The sequence below is a fragment of the Mycetomoellerius zeteki genome, unplaced genomic scaffold, assembly GCF_001594055.1.
Source record: "Mycetomoellerius zeteki isolate Tzet28-1 unplaced genomic scaffold, Tzet1.0 scaffold221, whole genome shotgun sequence".
In the NCBI taxonomy this organism is placed as follows: domain Eukaryota; kingdom Metazoa; phylum Arthropoda; class Insecta; order Hymenoptera; family Formicidae; genus Mycetomoellerius; species Mycetomoellerius zeteki.
This window is the reverse complement of record NW_017257184.1, coordinates 214238-234809: the sequence shown is the minus strand read 5'-3', so window position 1 is coordinate 234809 and position 20572 is coordinate 214238. Positions and strand designations below refer to the sequence as shown.

At 32.1% G+C, this 20572-nt stretch overlaps 1 protein-coding gene across 9 annotated transcripts in view; it reads right to left on the bottom strand.

Annotated features, from left to right (window-relative positions):
• The window catches only part of LOC108722985 (dystrophin, isoforms A/C/F/G/H), a 477563-nt gene that overhangs the window by 421224 nt on the left and 35767 nt on the right, over positions 1-20572 (bottom strand). For 8 of the 9 annotated variants that reach the window (XM_018448392.1, XM_018448399.1, XM_018448394.1 and 5 more), the window contains 9 exons: positions 19032-20501; positions 18645-18869; positions 18050-18565; positions 17283-17920; positions 16608-16755; positions 15796-15909; positions 15497-15673; positions 15319-15426; positions 14795-14891 (listed from right to left, as the gene is read on the bottom strand). In XM_018448392.1, the coding sequence (XP_018303894.1) occupies positions 14795-14891; positions 15319-15426; positions 15497-15673; positions 15796-15909; positions 16608-16755; positions 17283-17920; positions 18050-18565; positions 18645-18869; positions 19032-20501 (3493 nt within the window). The remainder of the gene's footprint in view (positions 1-14794; positions 14892-15318; positions 15427-15496; positions 15674-15795; positions 15910-16607; positions 16756-17282; positions 17921-18049; positions 18566-18644; positions 18870-19031; positions 20502-20572) is intronic. The other variant, XM_018448401.1, reaches the window with a different exon arrangement.

Below are 20572 nucleotides of genomic sequence, written 5' to 3'. Positions count from 1 at the left end.
GATCTCACGGATCAAATAATCAGGGGAGTCTGTCACGCACGAACAGTCAAGAACAGTACAGATAAAGAAGGAAAGAAAAAGAGGGAAGAAGCATTTCATCTTGTCTCGAAAGCAATCAAAACTAAATACGTCGATATATAAAAATTATAAACGAGTAAATTGTAAGACGATTTTGATGGTAAAGATTTCTTTATGTACTCGCGCAACAGAATGAAAGGTTTCCAGGAAAGCCAGGAATCGCCATCGATTGACTTCATAATGCAACTGTATGTAATTTATGGGTTGTTATACTTTCTTGTCCTTGTGTTTGATTATTTTTTATGGACGAGTAAAAATGATGGCTTCCCCCTTTTCGTAATTTCGTCAATAAATTACGTGGCTACATAATAAACAGCTGTAAACTTTGAACTTACTATTTCTATCGCGAAACATAATTTTGCAATATTTATCTAACTCGCGATGGAGATATTCATTGTGTCATTTAAATAAATTACTAACTAATGTACTCCTTGACTTATTAATTGCATTTTACTATAAAAGAAACTGATATAGAATTTTATAGAATACTGCAGTATAAATAACCGTGCCATAAATAAAACTCTGTTTTGTCAACGTCAGACCTACAAATTCCGTAAACTACGTTCCCTCGGCTACGTTTTTCAGGTTGTATCCGATTTGCGCAATGTATACAGGAACACCGCGAATTATTCATAAAGTTCCTTTTGACGCTTGAATGAAATATAGTGCAGCACAAATACATATCTTATTTAGCATAATCTTCAAAATCTACGGTAAAATATATTTATCACAGGAAATTAAATCGTCAGAGAAAATTACTTTGACTTGTAAGAGGAGAAGAACACTCATTTACATCTCAATTAAATCGATTATGTCAAGTACATCGACTGAATCAACAGTAACCTCAAATAAATATCGCCGAGATAAATTCTAAAAAAAAACTTGAAAAAAATTTATTGCGAAACTTTTGCAAATTTTAGTAAAGCTTAAAGCGTCGAAATGAGTACTTTCAAAAAGAATTTATTATGATATACCTTAATTATTATCCATGACATCAATATGTAACACATAAAAACTCATTAATATAAATACAATGATCTGTTTAAATAAAAATAAAAAATCATGAGACGTTACAAGTTAAAGTAATTTAAACAATTAGAAAAAGATTTTAAAAAGAAAAAAATATTGGATTATTGAAAGGGAAAAGAGATTGAAATAGAATAGAAAATATAACGCATAGAAAAGAGAACTAGAACTCATTAGAGCAGTTCAAACGCAGTTGAGATGTCGCAAGAATCTATACCCTCCATCTCTACCTAGATGAGAAACCTTATTTCTGTGTCGAATTGAATCATCCCTCCTCCGAGAGTGCAGAATGCGATCGAGAATGGAATGGAGATGCGATATAGCCAGCTTTTACGTGAGATGCAGCCATATAGTCGGCTGAGCCGATAAAAAGACCGTCATGTCGTAGGTATATCATTCAACAACTATGCGATATGCATTCATTCTTACGCTTTAGTATAGAGATATACTGATTAATTACTTCAAAATAATGAATGTTGCAGCTGATTATTCGTATAACGCGCGTTCGAATATTTATTTACTGAGAGATATTTATTAAATATTAATATGCTGCGAAAATTTACTTTACGCCTGTAAATCTTGACTGTTTTAATGAAATTCTTACATAAATTATGAAAAATATATAGGTATCAATCTGCCGAAAATTATATCTTTCGCGTTCCAAAAATTATTTCACTCGCTTATCCAATCACAATCATTGTCACGTCATAAACCATTTTTTATAGGCAAAATCAATACCAAGATCAATAGGAAACGAAACCAACTCGTAAAACGTGTCTTTTGGCGATGCAATAAAACTTCACAGTTAACTTCTATCTTATCAGTTCGTGCTACCTTTCTATTCTGTCGTGTACGTGAACGGAATGTAATATAATACTATTCACCACTCATGTATTCATGTATGCGTCGTAATGTGATAGTATAGGAATCGCACATATGTATATTTCTACACATGTATTATACATACATACATATATATCCAGAAAGTCATTTGTCTATCTTCGTAATCATGTGTTTTGATCACAAAGCAGATAGTATGTACATTATGTCTAACTTCGTGAATATGCTTCTACATTTCAATACGCTGTTACAAGATCATAGAATAAAGAATAGCCATAAGATAACAGAATTCTGTGAAATAGAGTAAACTCAGGTAAGATGGCCATATAGAAAAGATGACCACAAGTTTTTAGAATTACTACAAAAATGCTGTATTTAGCAATTATTGGAGAAATTACAACCTATGACCATCTTTTTCCTATGGCCATAATACCCGAGAGAATTTACCCTATTATTTTTATCTTATATTATCATTTTTTGTTAATAAAAATTCTAACTCAAGCAGATACAAGAGTACTAAATTTAGAAAGAAATATGCCAAAGAGAAGATACTTGTTCACATAATTAAAATCGATAAAGAAAATGATAAGACGGAAAAAGTATGTATAAACAAAAGAAAAACGCAAAAGGAAAATAATTCTTTTAAAGAAAAAAAGACGAAGAATTCCAGACGCGATCGTCTGTAACAATGAGCAATACCGGTTTTTAATAAACGCGCTATAAATAAATGGAATTAATATTGCCGTTCAAGTGGCCGAGCGTGGAATGAGTTTCTCGTACTGAAGAATTCATGGCGTGCTGAACATGCGATTCGACGAGAGAGGATTTCGTCCGATAGAGAACCGACGATGAGAAATAATAGAGGGTCAGCTGCGCGCAGCGGGGATGTCATCAGCAGTCGCGGTATAAAAAGCTACCTCTCCCATACAACATCGTCGTGCAATTAGCACGGCGTCAAAAGAATACAAATCCGACGTCAGCGCACAACACAACAGCCTCCAATATTTCTCATTTGTCCTCCTGAGTTACATACTGGAAAATTTTTATCCATTTAATACGATGTATGGTAAACCTGACGCGATCTCAGACGCGCGTATTGATTTTATAACTAAACAGATTATAACTAAACAGCGAATAGTGACCTGCAAAAATGCAAAAATAATCATGCAAAAATAGAAACTTCGCGAGAATGCTCGTCTCTTTACGTTTGCTTATGGATAGCGAATTTTGGAACGGCTAAAAAATCAATAGTCCTTTATTTAACACGATATTCCAATCATATATGCAATGACCCACGAAACTGATCAGATGTACTGCACAACAATTATCTATGAATATCTACGACTAACGATTTGAAGAAAGTATATAATCAAGAAAAACAGTTTTTTTAATATCAATATAACACAAGGAAAGAAATATCTATGATCTAACGCTTTTGAGGCTTTCACGGGTATTTTTTTCAAAGATATCAGAAAGTTTGCGGGTTATCGGCGTGTCTTTATCCATTGCTAGTGCCAACATTTCGTGAACCTTACTGTTCACTTTATCAGGGCGAGGTTCACGAAACGTTGGCATTAGCAATGGATAAAGACACGGCGATAATCCGCAAATCTTCTGATATCTCTTCATTAGACATTTTCGTCCATGAATTTTTAAATGAAATTTCTAGAAATCATACAATTTCATCAGTTTTATAAATTATTATATATACTATAAGCCTATTATCGTATTGATTAAATTCATATATTATAATATTGCTAAAAAAATCAAAAAGAAATAGGTCTTATAAAGATATAATGCATTAAAATTTCGGAATTTATTATAAAAAATTCAGCGTGATTTGTTTATCAAAAATAGAATTAAAAAGTCGATAATAAAAAGAGAGAAACTAATGCAGAAATGTGCGAGTTATTTAATTAATAAAAATTAGGTAAACGCGCATTTAATTTACACACAATTGCCATCGAATATTATTTAAAGCAGTTTTTTTATAAAATTGATATATTGTAATTCTCACTGTTGCTATCATGGTTTATAATGGATTCAGTTAATCAGCATACAATTAATCGGCAACGTGAATGAGGCTAATCCGCCTCAATACAACGAAATATCGCGTCCGATTCCGCGAAAGCTCACGATCCTAATCCGCTTTACTTCACCGTGAATACGATCTACGCCCGAATGAAATACATGTCGTACTTCATATCTATCGCTTTTCTCAACTGTGCTTTCTGTTAGCTATCCACATAATGTTACGGTCCATTTTAGAAGAAATGTACGTACACCCCCCTTTCGATCTTCCCTTTCAAGTTTTATTTTCAATGGAAATTGTAATGATCATTCAATATCATACGATAAGCGAAACCAATTTTCTCCTAATAATAATATACAATATTTTTGACGAGTAAATTTTCTATTAGAAATAATATAAATAAAAAGATAGCATTTTTTTTTTAAATGTCACGATCATTTTAGGAGTCAATAATAATTCACTGCAAAGCGACACTTACGAATAATGCTGAACAAAATATAATATAGTTTAAAATTATTTTAAATATATCTTTTGTTAGTTGTATCTTTTGCATAAATAATATACATGATCTTTGTCTTTATATATATATATATATATAACATTTTCATAAACATACTTTATTTCTATAAATATTTAGTCGACTAAATCATACGAAATGGACATTGAAATATTTTCGATATCCTTCTGCAATTAAAATGGGTAAATTCTATTACTCTCGAGCAGAAAGAAAACCGAGATAGACAAGGAGAGGAAGAGAAAAAAAAGGAGGAAGAAAGAGAGAAGAGAAAGAGAGAGAGAGAAAGAGAGAGAAAGAGGCATTGAACAAAATGTGCGGATTCAGTCGGCGGATGTTACGTGTTTGCGGTAATACCGACGAAGAATGGATCTATAAGCGTGGTCCCGCAAAGATACGAGAAGGGTAGCGCGAACTGACGGCCCATCTACTCCGTGAGCTCTTCGGGGAGCCATAAAAAAGCTACCCACGTAGATTTTCTCACTGATCGATTATTTGCAAGAGGGGGATCGCTTCACGGCTCGACAAACTTTAACTTCCGGGATTTTGCATCCGCAAAATTCTCACACGTACTCATGATGCGGTGTAAATATATTAACGTAACAAGCTTGAGGTTAATCTTGTGTGAAATTTCCGTTTGGCATGATTATTGTGATAAAAATATTTCATGCATCTATTTTTAAATTCGTTTTCCTTTAATTAGAAATTAATTACAGAAAAAAATAGCAAATTGTTTTTATGAACAAGTAACATAAAAATAATGTGTTTTTGGGACATGTGATTTATGTTAAATTCAACACATTTTTTCCAACTGTGTATAATATATTTTATCAGACAAAAATCACATTTTTTTATAATATAAGATTCAAAATTACGTAATCTTTAACGTACAATTATATTTTATTATCAAGTAAAATTTTTAGCAAGCATTTTTGTATACAGATATAATTTAAACAAAAAAAACCTTAAATAATGATAATCGGGTAATGAGAATTACAATACAGCACTTATAGCGCAATTAATATGGTATATCATAAAATAATTTACATTCGGTTTAAATACAAACTGTATTTAATGTAAATACAAACCGAAACTTAATAAGTGGACGTTTCGGTTTATTTTAAACTACTATAGACTTAAATTAATTTTTGATGGTTTTATCACACGTTGACTTCTATCAAGATATTACAATTAAGACATTCATACATGCATTGTTAATTTAGTTTTACATATTATGGCGTGTTGGTGTTGCACATTGATTTATTGATTGTAATATATTGAAGCGGAGAGCGAATTAGAAAAATATGAACTTTTTAGAAATTCTCTACTGATTATATTTGTCATTTTTGTATTCTTCAATAATCACTTGATTAAACAACAAAGGGACAGATTGGCAATTCTCAATCCTAAAGTGGGAAAAGGCTCATCTTTTGTCTTCTCTAAAAATTAATTTCCAACTGCGGACTAAGAATTTGTGTGTATCAATGATATCGATTTATTTACATTCAATATTACTGAAGATGGTTTAAAATAAACCGAAACGTTCATATATTAATAGTTTGTATTTAAACCAAATGTAAATTATTTTATGATATATTAATTGCGCTCTAAGTATCGCACTGTACTGTATTGTAACTCTCATTAACCAATTATTATTATTTAAGATTTTTTTGTTTAAATTTCAAGAGCCCTATTGTTAAACTTCTTATAATAGTTAAGCTAATTTTTTAGATATAATTTATTTCATCCATCATAGAACTTAAAAATTTATAGTTCTCAGTTTTATCAAGCTCATCTACTTTACTATTCAATTATCGATAAATTCCCTTGTTAATTATTTCATGATTAGAAGCAGTTCTGATTACCTATATAAAGCATGAATAAACAGACACCAAAGTACGCGGTAATTAACTATTAACTATACACGATGCCCCTTAGATTGTAGTTAGTCTGTAACCACTTTAGAGAGAAATTGTTTTTCACAAAACCCGAAATCTTAAAAATATACAAAAGAAACATAATCATATATGCAAAATGTGTCGCATAAAAAAGAGAATGTTAAAAAAAGGCTGACTTGTCCAAAAAAATGTAAGTAAAAAAAATATTTTTTGTAGATTCTGATCGACTAAATACATAAAGTTATTGAAAAGTTTGTGGTGTTTGGGGAATACTCCAAAAATTGAGCAGAACATTAAAATTTGAATAAATATATCATGTTTACAAATATACTATGTTTTCCCAAAACGTTGCAAACTTTTTAATAGTTTTCTCGTATCCAGAAGGTCAAAATCTACAAGAAACACTATTTCTTTTACTACCGACAAAAAATACTATTTCTTCTATATAGTCAGCAAAAATCGACTCTTTTCTAGTTGTACGTCAAAATAGTTGAGTTTATTAGTATATAAATAAAACACGTTAAACAATCATTACAAAAATATAAGATAAAAAAGAAGTATACTATACTCTATGAAAAGTACATAAAAATATATAATGACAAGTGTAAAAAATCCCACATCTAACGTAAATTTTCATTATACATATACCAGTACGTACATTTTCGTCATAAATCGATATTTCGTGTAATTTTGTTACTACTTTTTTTAGAGCAAAGTATTTCGATCTTATAAATATTATACGCTAAGGCTAATTCCCTCTTTCACGTACACTTTGCGCTTCAATACTGTCTGTTTGCCTCTGATACGCTTTACTATGCGACCAGGTCACGCAAAACGTCGTGTTGATTTCCGTTTACATGGAAATTCGTCCGATCCGCGTAAAATAATTTTTTACACCGGCGGTAGCCCGGAATCAGAATGGACGGATTATACTTTGGAGTGGCTGCGTCAATTAACGGATAATCACACGGTATTAAACGTACGTGTCGTGAGGCGTATGCATGCATCACATACACACACGTGGTGTCCCCACACATGTGCGGACTTCGTCGCGGTTACGGCAAACTTGTGTCGGACAAAGTCCAATTCTATCTCGGTACGTTAACGTTACCGAGGGTTGAAAGAGGGTGAGAGAACGGCGCGGGGGAGAACAGTGGGAATGGTGAACAAGAGAAATGGGCGACGCGGCAACGCTTGAGCTATCTTCCGTCTGGCAATGCTCTATCACGACTACATTAGCCGGCTTATCCGCTCATTATGTGGACCGACGATCGCACCCCCGCACCACCGCCAACTTCAAGCCCGTTCCTTCCCTCATCAGGGATCAAGAGATGCCTTACTTCCTGGGGTTTCGCGGTGATATCAACGTCGAATGGAACAAGTTACGGGACAGCGAATTCATGTGTCGTAATTTATTAAACGTTGAAATTAATAATAAGCGAAAAATGAAATCGCTGACACAGACAATTTAATAATAGAAGTGCTCTTATTTATTCTGATATTTCAACGAAATTTATTTTACAATATTCAACGAGAGAAGATATTTTTCGTCTATTTTTAGACGTCTATTTTTCATTTATTCTTTTATTTTTCTTTTCAATATTTGAACAGTTTCTATAATACAATAGAGTATATTTTTCAGTCTTTTCAGTTATATTTGCGATTTTACAAACGTATGTGAAATTCTAGCTAATTTTGCAAACGTCTAAAAAGCGTTTATTCCATAAATTACACGAATATAACAAATAATTGCTGTTATTGTTTAACGAAAATATTTTATGTAGGTACCGGTTTAAATACAATTTATTACATTTTATAAGCAGACTTAGCCTCCTATTCGGTAACTCTTAATGACAACAACGATATTATTACATTGCCATTGCGCAAATTTTATGGGCTTTCTACAATAAGTCATTATTTAAACTTTAAGCCTTAAGCCGTGAGAAATTGACCAATCATAATCTGAATGTGAGAAGAATAATTTATGATTGGTCAATTTTTTATAACTTAAGACTTAAAACTTAAGTAATGGCTTATTGTAAAAATCTCATTATACAAAAAGCGCAACAACAATGTAACAACATCGACACTGTCATAAAAAGTTACAAAATAGGTGACTAGTATTTTCCAGCAACGAAACACAGTTATACATTGCCCGACACTGATACAGTAAGAACGAGCACAAAGTCTTTTACTGTGTAAAGCCTGTCACACATGAAATGCATAACAGAGCATAAGCATAACATAAGACCGCTGAAACAATGAGCGTCTTATGTAAATCAATATGGCGACATTATGCTCATTGGCTACGTTTACACCGTGCATTAAGTCCGCGGCCTATACAATAGACGTCCTTATTTATCCTGTATATTAAACAAAGACACCTATTGTATAGGTCGCGGACTAAACACACAGTGTAAACATAGCTATTGGTCTAGCAGTCTTATGTTATGCTTATGCTCTATTATGCATTTCATGTGTAACAGACTTTAGGGCAGGAGCACAGATTTTTGAATAACGACGCATAATGCATAAGAAAATGAACCGTGTGTGTGTGAATCGAAATCCTTCATTTTCTTCCTTTACAAATAAAAGACTCTGCTTGATTAAGTTTCTTACAATAAGAAAAATGATTTGGTTGAAAATGGACGAAAAGATTCTAATTAAATCAATCAGAATCTTCTGGTTTGTCCATTTTCAACCTAATCACTTTTCTCAGTGCATACCTTATGCGTTATGCAAGAATCTATGCTCCTGTCCTAACACAGTGTCGACTTGTAGTTAAAACGTTGCTTAGCTTTTTTATTTTACCGCTAAAGTGAAATAAAGACAAAGGTCTCACCGAGTATATCCAAATATATCCAAATGTAATCTTGCAACTTCTCATCGGAGCATCACTTTTTAAAAAATAAACGGTAATAAACGGTAATATATAAAAATTTAGTATTCATGCAGAAGTACACATAAAACGACGACACAGTCGAACACAACATTTTAACTATGTACGATTGTCGACTTGTGATCGTTTACGATGTTTGAAGACGCGAGATTACTCGGCATTTTTTTGTAGAACAAACAGCGGCCATTACGAAACTCCGAACTAACGCCGAAATGTCGCGATCGGCGATTGTCGCGAACGGCGCGAACTTAGCTGAAACTATGTACTTCCGCCAAGGCGCCAACTGTAACTTGATGCATAAGTCAAGCGGGCGGGGAAGGGGAAAAAGCGCGCGTTTGATCGCGTTTGGCGTATTTCGATGAATCAGAAATATTCTAATAACGATGTGCGTGTGATTCGTCCAAAATTCTTCTACAATTTTTTCCAAATTTAACATCGTTGTAGCGACAATCCCGCGTAATATGACTGCGATTATCATCTTAATTCAGACTAATATTCGGAGATCGGTTTTCAGAAAGAAAAAAAAGACAGTGAAAACAATCGACAAAGTAGTTTGTAATATTCTTTTTCAAAATTGGAAAAACTCCAGTCGATTGCTATTCTCTCAAGTCATTTTTTTTATTGTATGTATCGTCAATAAGAATCATAAAATTCGAAATTATTGTTGTTATTGCTATATTATTACTATTATTTCCATGTAAAAAAAAGATCATCAAAATTCAGGGCTGCAACTTTTATTCAAAACACTTTCCTGTAAAACTTGTATTTCTCGAAATTTTCCATACTTTTTTCCTACTCTTTATATTTAATATCCATTTCTATTAACATATATTAATTTCCCTCTTGGTTCAATTTATTCTTTATTATCTTTTTTTAATTTTTAGAAGAAGATAAAAACAAATTAAAGAAATGAAAATTAATCTACATTGATGGAAACCAATAATAACACGACACGTGGCCGAAATACTAAATGTACCGGAAAATGCAAGGGACAGTAATCTTATAGTTATTTTTAATATCAATCGTAATAAATTACGAAAGATAATTCGCGATCTAGAATCATACACTGGTCGTAGCCATTATTTGCTCGACTTGCGTCCGTTGCAGCGGGTGTTTACATGTTTTGCACAAGTATTTTCGTCTCGACTTAGATGACCTAACAAAGAAGCACAACGAGATATGCATGTACACATGCTCGCACCTTAACACTCATTGTCATCTCGCACGTGACACGGCGGTGTAATTATGTAAAGCTTGCCTCTTGTTTTGACAAATGTAGTAAGCGTGAGCTTTCCCGCGACGATTCGTGTCGCTCGCCTTCCCGCCAAAATCTGTACCAAAATCGTGCTCTTTCCGAACAGTAGAAAAATCCCGTGTAGGCGAAGAAATCGATTATTCAATCCTTAATTAGCACTCGATAGCCATTAATTAACGCCTGATCGTCGTTAATCGTAACTCGCGACATTCCTAAATCCCTAGAATTCTCTTCCCCCTCAACGCACGTCAAGACGCTTCATTTGTCAAGACATTTATCGTATTGTTGAAGTCGCTTTTACGGAACGTCGAAAATATTGAGTGGGCTTTCAAAGGGATTAGCTCTAAATGTTCAATGAACAATTAATCATTTCCCGACTTTCGAGGCGCTCAATTTTGGTGTTATCGCGTGACGCGCGCATCGTATCGATATGAAGTTGCCGCGCGAAAGGTAGAATTTTTTGTATGTAAAGGCCACCACACGTAAAAAAATTTTAATTGTAATCGTAAAGCTGTAAACAAATCAACTAATCACAATTAAAAGTATGATCTTACATCTTAAAATACCCAACCATAAATGGTCGATACGTTTACGATCTTATAATTACAATTTTTCTTTTTTATATGTGATAGCCTTTAGTAGCATGATGTAAGAAAAGTTAGAAGATCAGTACTAGGATTCTGTAATCTTTAAGGGGATGCTGGAGTGATCAAATTATCGATATTACAGTCGTATAAAAATCTCCGAATTGACCGAACGGAATCAAAAATCCTTTTACAGAATTAAAGGAGATGAAAAATTAGGAGATGATGCCTTTAGATTTTATACTAAAATCGAAAAAAAGTTAAGTAAATTTTTGACTTTTTTCAATTTTAATATAAAGTTCACTGCACCATCTTCTAATTTTGCGTCTATTTTAATTCTGTAAAAGGATTTTTTATTCCATTCAATCAATTCGGAGATTTTTATACGACTGTAATGTCGTTTTCATCACTCCAGCATCCCCTTAATGACGTTATTGTCGTTGCGCAGATATTATTCATGGTATAAAAGCTGCGCAACAACAATATCGACATTATCGTTAAGAGTTACACAATCCCAGGCCAAATGAACCAATTTCAAGAATGCACAGTCGTTCAATGTAATGACGATATTTGTGACCAATCAGAAATTTAAATGGAAATGTAAAATAATTTTTTTTTAATGTATCTTAAATACAAAATACAAATAGGCATTTTGTACTTCCATTTTAAATCTATTTCAAATAATACCCATCTCTGTGCATTATGCGTTATGCAAAGGTCTGTGCTCCAGCCTTAGGGCTACCGCAGACAAAATTCTGTAAGTCCGAATCTACAATAGGTGTTTTAAGCCTTAAGCCGTAAGAAATTGATCAATTACAGTCGAATGCGAGAAGAATAATTGACTATGATTCGTCCCTTTCTTATGGCTCGAGGCTTAAAAATCTATTGTAGATTTTTAAGGGCCAACTATTAGTAAGGCATAAACTTAAGCCGATGATTTCAACCGGTTAAAATTTGCCTCACATAGATAAGTTTACTGCTATTTCTATTTCCGTCAGATTACGTTAATCTAAAGCAATATCCTGATTGGCTCATCGGCTTAAGTTTACGCCTTACGGTTACTATTACTGAAATTTTGTCTGCCCTTAAGTCTTCTTACTTTATGCATAATAGCGCGTCAGCGTGTTTAACGAATGTCGTGAGTGTCATATATAAGTACATGTGCGTTGTTCGTTTGCATTGCTCGAAGTACGTTGCGGGTATGTATGTACATACAATAAGCGTCGGGAATGTCGGAGCAAAGTGGCGGGCTGTCATTCGCGCCGTTAATTAGCGCGCAGCATCGTAATTAGAGATTTTCCAAGCGGTTCCATGTCTAGGAGCGCGAGCGTCGGAACAATGGAACGGCTCTTCCAGAAAGACAGCTATATCGGCGCAACAGTGCATCGGTTGGTGAATTAAGCTCCTTTTTTTATATTCGCAGCATTAATTGTTCACTCGTCCCTTTCGCGATGATCTGATTATCACGCCGTGCTTATCGCGTTCTAACACCCGCTTTGTTTCTTCATGCCATCTCTCTTCGATTTATACAACAGGATAAAATTTAATTACCATTAGTTACTTTACTCTTTATCATTAGTTTACTCTTATTTTTTTTAGAGAATAAAATCTCGCTCCTTTTATTAAACGTTGTATTTTTGTCGTTTGGTTGTACTTTAAATCTGATTAATATATTAATTATAATTTAACATTAATATTATAAATATAATTTAATGATAATAATTAACACTAAATATAATTAAATGAAATAGTGATATGATGAATAGTAATATTAACAATTGCAACTTCTAAGTAGCTTTTAGAAACTTTCAAATAATAAATTTGTATAATATAGCTGAGGATTCTATTTTACATAGACAGATCCTTAAATAGCTGCCACATTGTATCTATTAATTATTTTGTTAACATAGATAGAATTTTCTGTTATTTAACACAAGGAAAAAAATTAGATTAGGGATAGTGAATTGTATTGTTATAAATTTTGCTATAGATATTCTACTAATAGTACCAGTTGAGATAATCACCGATTAAATTAAAATTTGTGTTGTTCATAAAATGCTTATTGATAAATTGATAAATTACGGTGCAAATTTTGTGCAATTAATGTACGTAAATATGTATAAATGTTTCATAAATTTAGAATGTTCGTAAACCACGCCGTACACGTGTCTGTAATATTTTATTGGCAATTTGTTTCCACGAAAAAAAAAAATCATTTTGTTGTAAAAAGTTTCGAGAGCAAATGTAATTTTTTAGTGATCAAAGGATCTTGACAATCGAAATTTGGATTAAAATTTGGAAATAGTGAGATGTATTGGATTTTTCAAGAGAACAATATTTTCCACAATGCTTTTATTAAATAATGAAATTAAATAATTTTTTTATCGACCCTTAAAATTACAATTTATATATGATAACGAAAGGAATGTAGCGCGGACGGGTTATATTTATGTCTATTGGAGTTAAATTTGAACAATGTCGTCGATTCAACAATTTCTAAGGTATGTGTAGTAAAGCAATGTCCGAGTGCGCCAACCAATCGAATAACGACGGCGACAAAGGAGAAAGGAACGCACCAGTCGTTGAAAAGGCTGCACTTAACGCGGCGGATATATATCGCTCTGCAGGATGGGGTGGAAGTGAAATGTGGCCGCGCTTACCGGACCGGCTAAACGTACTATTTATTGTTCTTACGGTCGCCGGTCTTCCTTTGGAGATCTTGCGTCGTTCGTAAGAACATGTATTTACCAACCAACAGCCAGAATTGGTTCTACTCCATTCAGAGAAGAGTGATAGAAAACTATATAGGTGACAACCATTGAAGTTTTATGTTACAGAATTAATGTATACAGTTGAATAAGCTATTTTATGGTTATTATAACTATAAAATAGTTTATTCAACTATACACATGTGTACATTAATTTTACATAATAAAACTTCTACAATTATCACCTACATACAATATATAATTGCTATTATATTTTTCTCTGAATGTTGTATTAAAACTTGTAGAACAACAAACAATTATAATATTAAATTCAACAATATTAACGCATATAGAAATTACTAAAAGCTTATTAAATTAGACTAATACCGGACAGCGACATATTAAATTCAGTTGATTTATGTCGATTTTTATTACTGTCGTATAGCAATCTATTTAACTGTGAATGACTAAACTCTTTATCTATCTTTTTTATTCTATATAACTAATTAAGAAAAAAAAACAATTTTTTCATGAAAGGTATAATCTAATAAATCTAGCTTCACAAGCGTTAATTATTCCTCTTATTGTTTTACACTCTACATTGACAAATAAAAGAAGCATTTAATCCATAAATTACCATTCCAATGATATAATTTTATTAAGTTTAAAAATGCACTTGATTAGAGAGTAATGTATTTCCACGAGAATAGTAACTCTTAAATATTAAATTTTCTTATTCTCTACAGAGAATGTAATAAAAAAGTTCGACTGTAGTTTCTTTTATATATTAGGAAAAGAGAAAATTGTTTCTCTTTTAGAATAAATGTAAAATTTTATTTTCTATTTATCGACTCTAAAGCAATTATTTAAAAGTGCCATTGAAAAAGCAGAATATACTAAACAAGTAAATACATATAAAAAGAATTTTTAAGCCATAAAAATGGATACGATTTATCTTACCTTTTGAAGTAGTCCCGACAGAAATGGTAGATGAAGCTTCATTTTCACCGTAACACTTTACAAATTGCCAGTCTTCTCTTAGTTTTTTCAATTTCTCCTATAACATGCGCAATATTAAATAATGTTTACTTTAGACAATTTATAATTTATGTTAAAATTCAAGATAATATTTTATTTATAATCTTATTTGCCGTGAAAAACAATTAAGAGAAAGAATACACATATATCAAGAGACAATGTGTTGGCGCTAAGACAAACAGTGATATGTCATGGCCAGTCATCGCGAGATTGGCCGTGTTTCTTTATAAAATATACGTATATAAAATAAACATCAAATTACATACATATGAAATATATATTAAAATATGCATACGAAAATATACAGCATAAAAAATTATAAATAAAAATGCATCAGATTTCATTATAGAAATTATAGATTGTTTAAAGAGAGTTTTAAATGCTAATACAATTTAATAGTAACAAATCTATTGGAAATTGAACATAATGAACATATTTTTACATACTTGTAATTCAACAGAAACCGGTTGTTTTGCTGATTCACACTCTTTTTCCAAATTAGTATAATTTTCTAACACATCTTTTACTTCCATTTCGCGATCTTCGACTTTAGACTGAAAAATACAATTTTCATTAAAAATTATAAGGTAATATAATTTATGCTAACTTAATAATATAACTTACCATAATATTTTTAATCACTTCATTACGCTCGTGCTGCGATAGATCTTGAGAAATACTTAATCGCGTTCGCGTTTCCATAACCCACGCCATAACAGCATCCAGGGTGCAGATGTATTTTCTAAGCGACGCAAGCTTGCATTCTACATATTCGCGGTGATTCGACAGATTTGTATTAGCCTAAACAAACATCATTAAATACAAATGTAATTATATAATTACATTATATACAATTATATCATATCAAATTATTAAAATTGAAAAAATTACAATATTATAAAATTTATAAATAAAATTAATACTTTGTCCATATCCGCGAGAAGTTTATTGCTCTCGTCTTCTTCTTTGGGAACGTTAGATTGATTTACTAAGGTTTGCAAAGTTCTTTTCCGAGATGTAAGTTCTTCTTCTCTCGCCTGCAAATATTTCATTAGATTTAAAAAAGAATAACTTATTATTTATCTTTTAAAAATAAATAATATACATTAAAGAAAGTGAATTACACGAAGAAGAATTATAATTTATAGATATTTTTACTGTTAATCCATTATCTATAAAAAAAAGATAAAGAACGAACGATATATATAGTCAAACTTTAGGAAGCAGATTGAAAGTGAGAGTTCAATGCTATTTATATCCTGGCACGATTCGGCATGTGCAGTCATGAAATGTAGAGATATTATTAGGACACGTTTCAGTTTATTTGATTATGCTGCACCGGACTGTAGCCTATGGGAAAACTGAATCTCGGAGAGAATAATTCCGTTACTTATCCAAGTCACAACTGCACAGAGCGCTCTAAAGAGTGCTTTTCAATTACATATTTTTTACGTGTTATACATTCATATGTACGTGATATAATTTTGAAAGTATAAGTGATTTCATGTAATAGTGATCTTCGCGAAAATAGTGAACGTGTTAAGTATACATAGAAATTGTGTTACTATAACGATATTACTATTTATTTAAAAGTTGCAAATTTCTGTATATTTAGGGAACAAAATATAGGGAATAAAATTTATTATTGCACCGATAATTATTCTTGAATTCTATTAAAATGATAAAAGAATAACATTTAAAAAATATACTTAAATAAAACAAAAGAGACACTTGCCTTAATTAACGATAGTCGGATCGATAATGAGGTCTCGTCCGAAGGATTTGCTGCAGATACTAATAGAGTATTCACTTGTTCTATGATATTATATGCTGTTTCCAAAATCCTACCGTCATTGTTCACTTTTCTCTCCATAGCAAAATTCCTTAAATAATACATTAATACAAATATATTCAAAATATGACATATAAACGGAACATTTTAACGTCTATTAATAATATTTTATGTATATGATAAATTATTGAAGTTATTGTAATCGAAATAATAATACATATTATTGTTTTACACGAAAAAGTGATTTACAAGAGAAACTCGAAGATGTTCGTTTATTCTGAGGTTATTCTGAGTTGACTGACTTCACTACAGCACAGGCAAATCACAACTGAAATAGCTCAATGCTGGGTCGAGCTTTCCTCGCAATACTACATGCTTGCTTGTCTGCATTAGCAAGTCATAATTTCATAATTCATAATTCATAATTCATAACTCATAATTCATAATTCTTTATAACGACCATCATTTATAATTATATATATATATATATATAATATATATAATATATATATGAAACATCATACTAATTTATTTAAGATGTTTGAGTGATATAAAAGATTCCTATAAATAATTTCAATTCCTTATTTGGAAATGTGGAAAATAACATGTCTTACTTACTTTTCTTTTCGTGTGTTTATTTCGGTCACTAAATTGTGCCAACGGTGCCTAATATTTTCAATTATATTCTGCAATTCTATTACATCTTCAGTGGAAGCCCGGCTAGATATATCCGTACTCACTGTATTGATGTTATTTAACGTTCTTTGCATTCTAGAAACTTCTTGTTCTAGTTCAAAAGTTTTTGTTTTACTTGCTTTAGAATGGCTAAAAACGTTACACTTCTTTAAAGCATCTTCCATTTTATCTAACCACTCCGCAAATGTTCGACATGTGTTATGAAGTTCTCTCCATTTTTCGTAACATTTAATCCACCGATTATGTCTTTCCATATAACTCTGACTAACACTTGCCCATTCGTCTTGTAACTTCTCACTTAAACGTTTTATTTGATCAGACTGCTCTCTCTTGGCTTGCCGCGTAACGCTTTCGCAAACATAATTTACTTCGTCAATACTTGGCTTTAAAATATTTAAAGCATTGTTAATTTTCTTTAAGCATTCTTCTTGGCTTATAAATAGCTCGTAATCTCTACCATTTAGTGGTAAAGAATTCAAAGATCGTGATACGGTTACTATTGCTTCTCTCAATTTGTTAATGCGTGCAATAAATTCTTGCGGATTTACGCCATCAGTATCCTGAAAAAAATAAAGTTCGATAATACAAATAAATTCCACAAAATGTTCAATCTAAAATGTTTTACACGATAGATTTAAAATGTTTTAATAATAATTTATTATATAATTTATCTCAATATTAAAACATACCAATTCTACTTTCTTCTCAGTCACGTGTTTGTCCTTGTCTTTGCTACCACTGAATCTTTTGAACTGCGAACTAACTTTTTGCCAATTTCTATTAATATTATAGCGTACTGATTCCGAATACCCAACATTCAATTTTTTTAACTCTACAGCTAGCTCATTCAGTTTGTGTATTTGTACTTGTTTCGTATCAAATTCTTCAGTAAATGATTCCAATTGGCCTTCATAATTATTAGCTTGTTCGAGTTTCAGTGGTACATCTCTAAACCATTCTTCAAATTCCGTTATTATGTTATTATATTGTCGTAGAACTTCTTCTGCTTTTTGTGCTTGTTTTCTGCGCGTTTCAATTTCCGCCATAACTTGATGCCACTTGCTTCTTAGCTTATCTTGATGTTCGTGTTTTATTTTTTCTGCCCGTGCAGGATCATTCATATGTATTGTCATAACTAAACCATCTCCCTTACTGATTAAAGCTGCTGCATCTGGGGCAAGGGTACTAATCTCACTTTTCAGTATCTGTAATACATAAAAATATAGATTACAATCATTAAATGATAATTTTATTCATCAACAAATTTAAGTAAGTTACACAAACCTCAAGACGCTTGGTAGGATCTTTCTCATTAGAGATACCACTAATACTCATTAACATAACATCCATTCTGCATAGCATCATTTGTGCTAATTGTTCAAATTCCAAAATAGTTTTCTCTAACGTTGTTCGAGAAATACCCATTGGATTTTTGAATAGCGCTTTTTCATGAATAGCTTTTGTTTCCATTTTATGCTGCATAATTGGCCGAGATCTTTCAACTTTCATCTGAAAAAATAAAAATATTCATGTAAGAAAAATAAAAATATATCATGTAATATCAAAAAAATTCTTATAGTCAGGCCTATGTAATCAAGACTTGGAATAAATAACAAACTGAACATGAATGCCGTGGACATGAATGCCACATTTATGCGACACACATGTTACCTTGTCCAAGAGGTGCTCAACATGCTCTCCTAAATTAGTGTCCTCTCCATCTGAACTGGAACTACCAACATCAATTTCTGTATCGTCCGAAAATATTAAAGCATCATCTGTTTCCTTATCACTGCCATAAAAGCTTTCGCAATCTTCCAACGTGTCATCTTTTGATAGATTTTTCATATGCTTTAGTAACGGTGACTTCTTATATAAATTCTCTTCTTCGCTTCGACTCGCATTACCAGTATTTTCACGTATTATAAAATATTCAGTACTTTTCTTAGATGTCATTTCCTTCTGATTATTTTCGTTTTCTAGCATCCCCATTGACGTTTGTGCTGTAGCATATTTTGCTTGCTCACTAGTTTTTATATTAGATTTTTCAATTTCTTCGTCATCTAATATAAGATACTCTGCCACGCTCTCTGTGTCTTTCCACGAAGATGTTATCTTCGGCGATTTATTTGATCTTTCTTTTAATTGTTGATCTACTTGAATACATTCAGCCTTTGAAAATCCTGCAGCGTCAACCTCTTCATTTCTTAATAATACATCACTGGAAGTTGTTATGTTTTTATTTGAATCGATAAGAATTTCCTGATCAGTACTTAATTTTAGTATGAGTCTTTTAATATTTTGTGGAGGAGGTTCGACAGGAGCTTTCTTTTTTAAAATTGGCACAAGTTCTTTTTTCTTAACAATCTGTTCTGTAGTAGACGGTATTTTCCCTTTGACTTCCTTGTCTTCTGTGTCAGTATCAATAGATTCAGCTTCCGTCTCGGTATCCTCAATAATTTCCACTCTTTCAACTACTTGCGGCATTAATCCAACACTAACATTAGCACTCGGCAAGATTACATGATCTTCGGGAGACGCTACTGATTTTACAATTTCCATTTCTTTCACTTCTACAATTCGAAATGGATTCTGCTGTGCGCAAGCTGTGTTAAAAGTTTTCGTTTCTGTTGCTGTCAGAGTATTGCTAGATACCTGAGAGAATAATTTACTGTTTTTAGCTAGAAAGAATTCTTCCTCATCAGTCATATACACGTCTGTATCGGAACAAGGTGAAGGCAAGTCGTCGTCAACTTGAACAACTTGTGGTTGAGAAGTTTGAACAACATCAGGCACGGTACTCATGTCTAATTTTCGTCTAACAGTTTTACTAACATCCACAATTCTAGTCGTTACTTTTTCCGATTTAGCGGAAGACTTCCTGCTTCGATGAGGCACATCAGTGGGCGAGCTTTCAGGTGTATTAACAGCACACTGATTATCATCAAATGCAGGATTAAAATATCCTATGCCATAAATTGCTTTATTCTCATCTATTAATTTCTTTTCTTTTTTCGCAGGATGTGCTGAAGTTTGTTCCAGCTGTTTAGATAATTTATTGCGTCCGTAATTGTCTCTCCCCTTAGAAGTTTCTGCTTTACTTTTTATTAACAAATTGTCTGTGATTTTGTGGATCCATTCCTGTGAAAATATGATAGGTGACAGAAACTTTATGGACAATTGACAGTTAATGGAAAGAGCATGTTAATAGT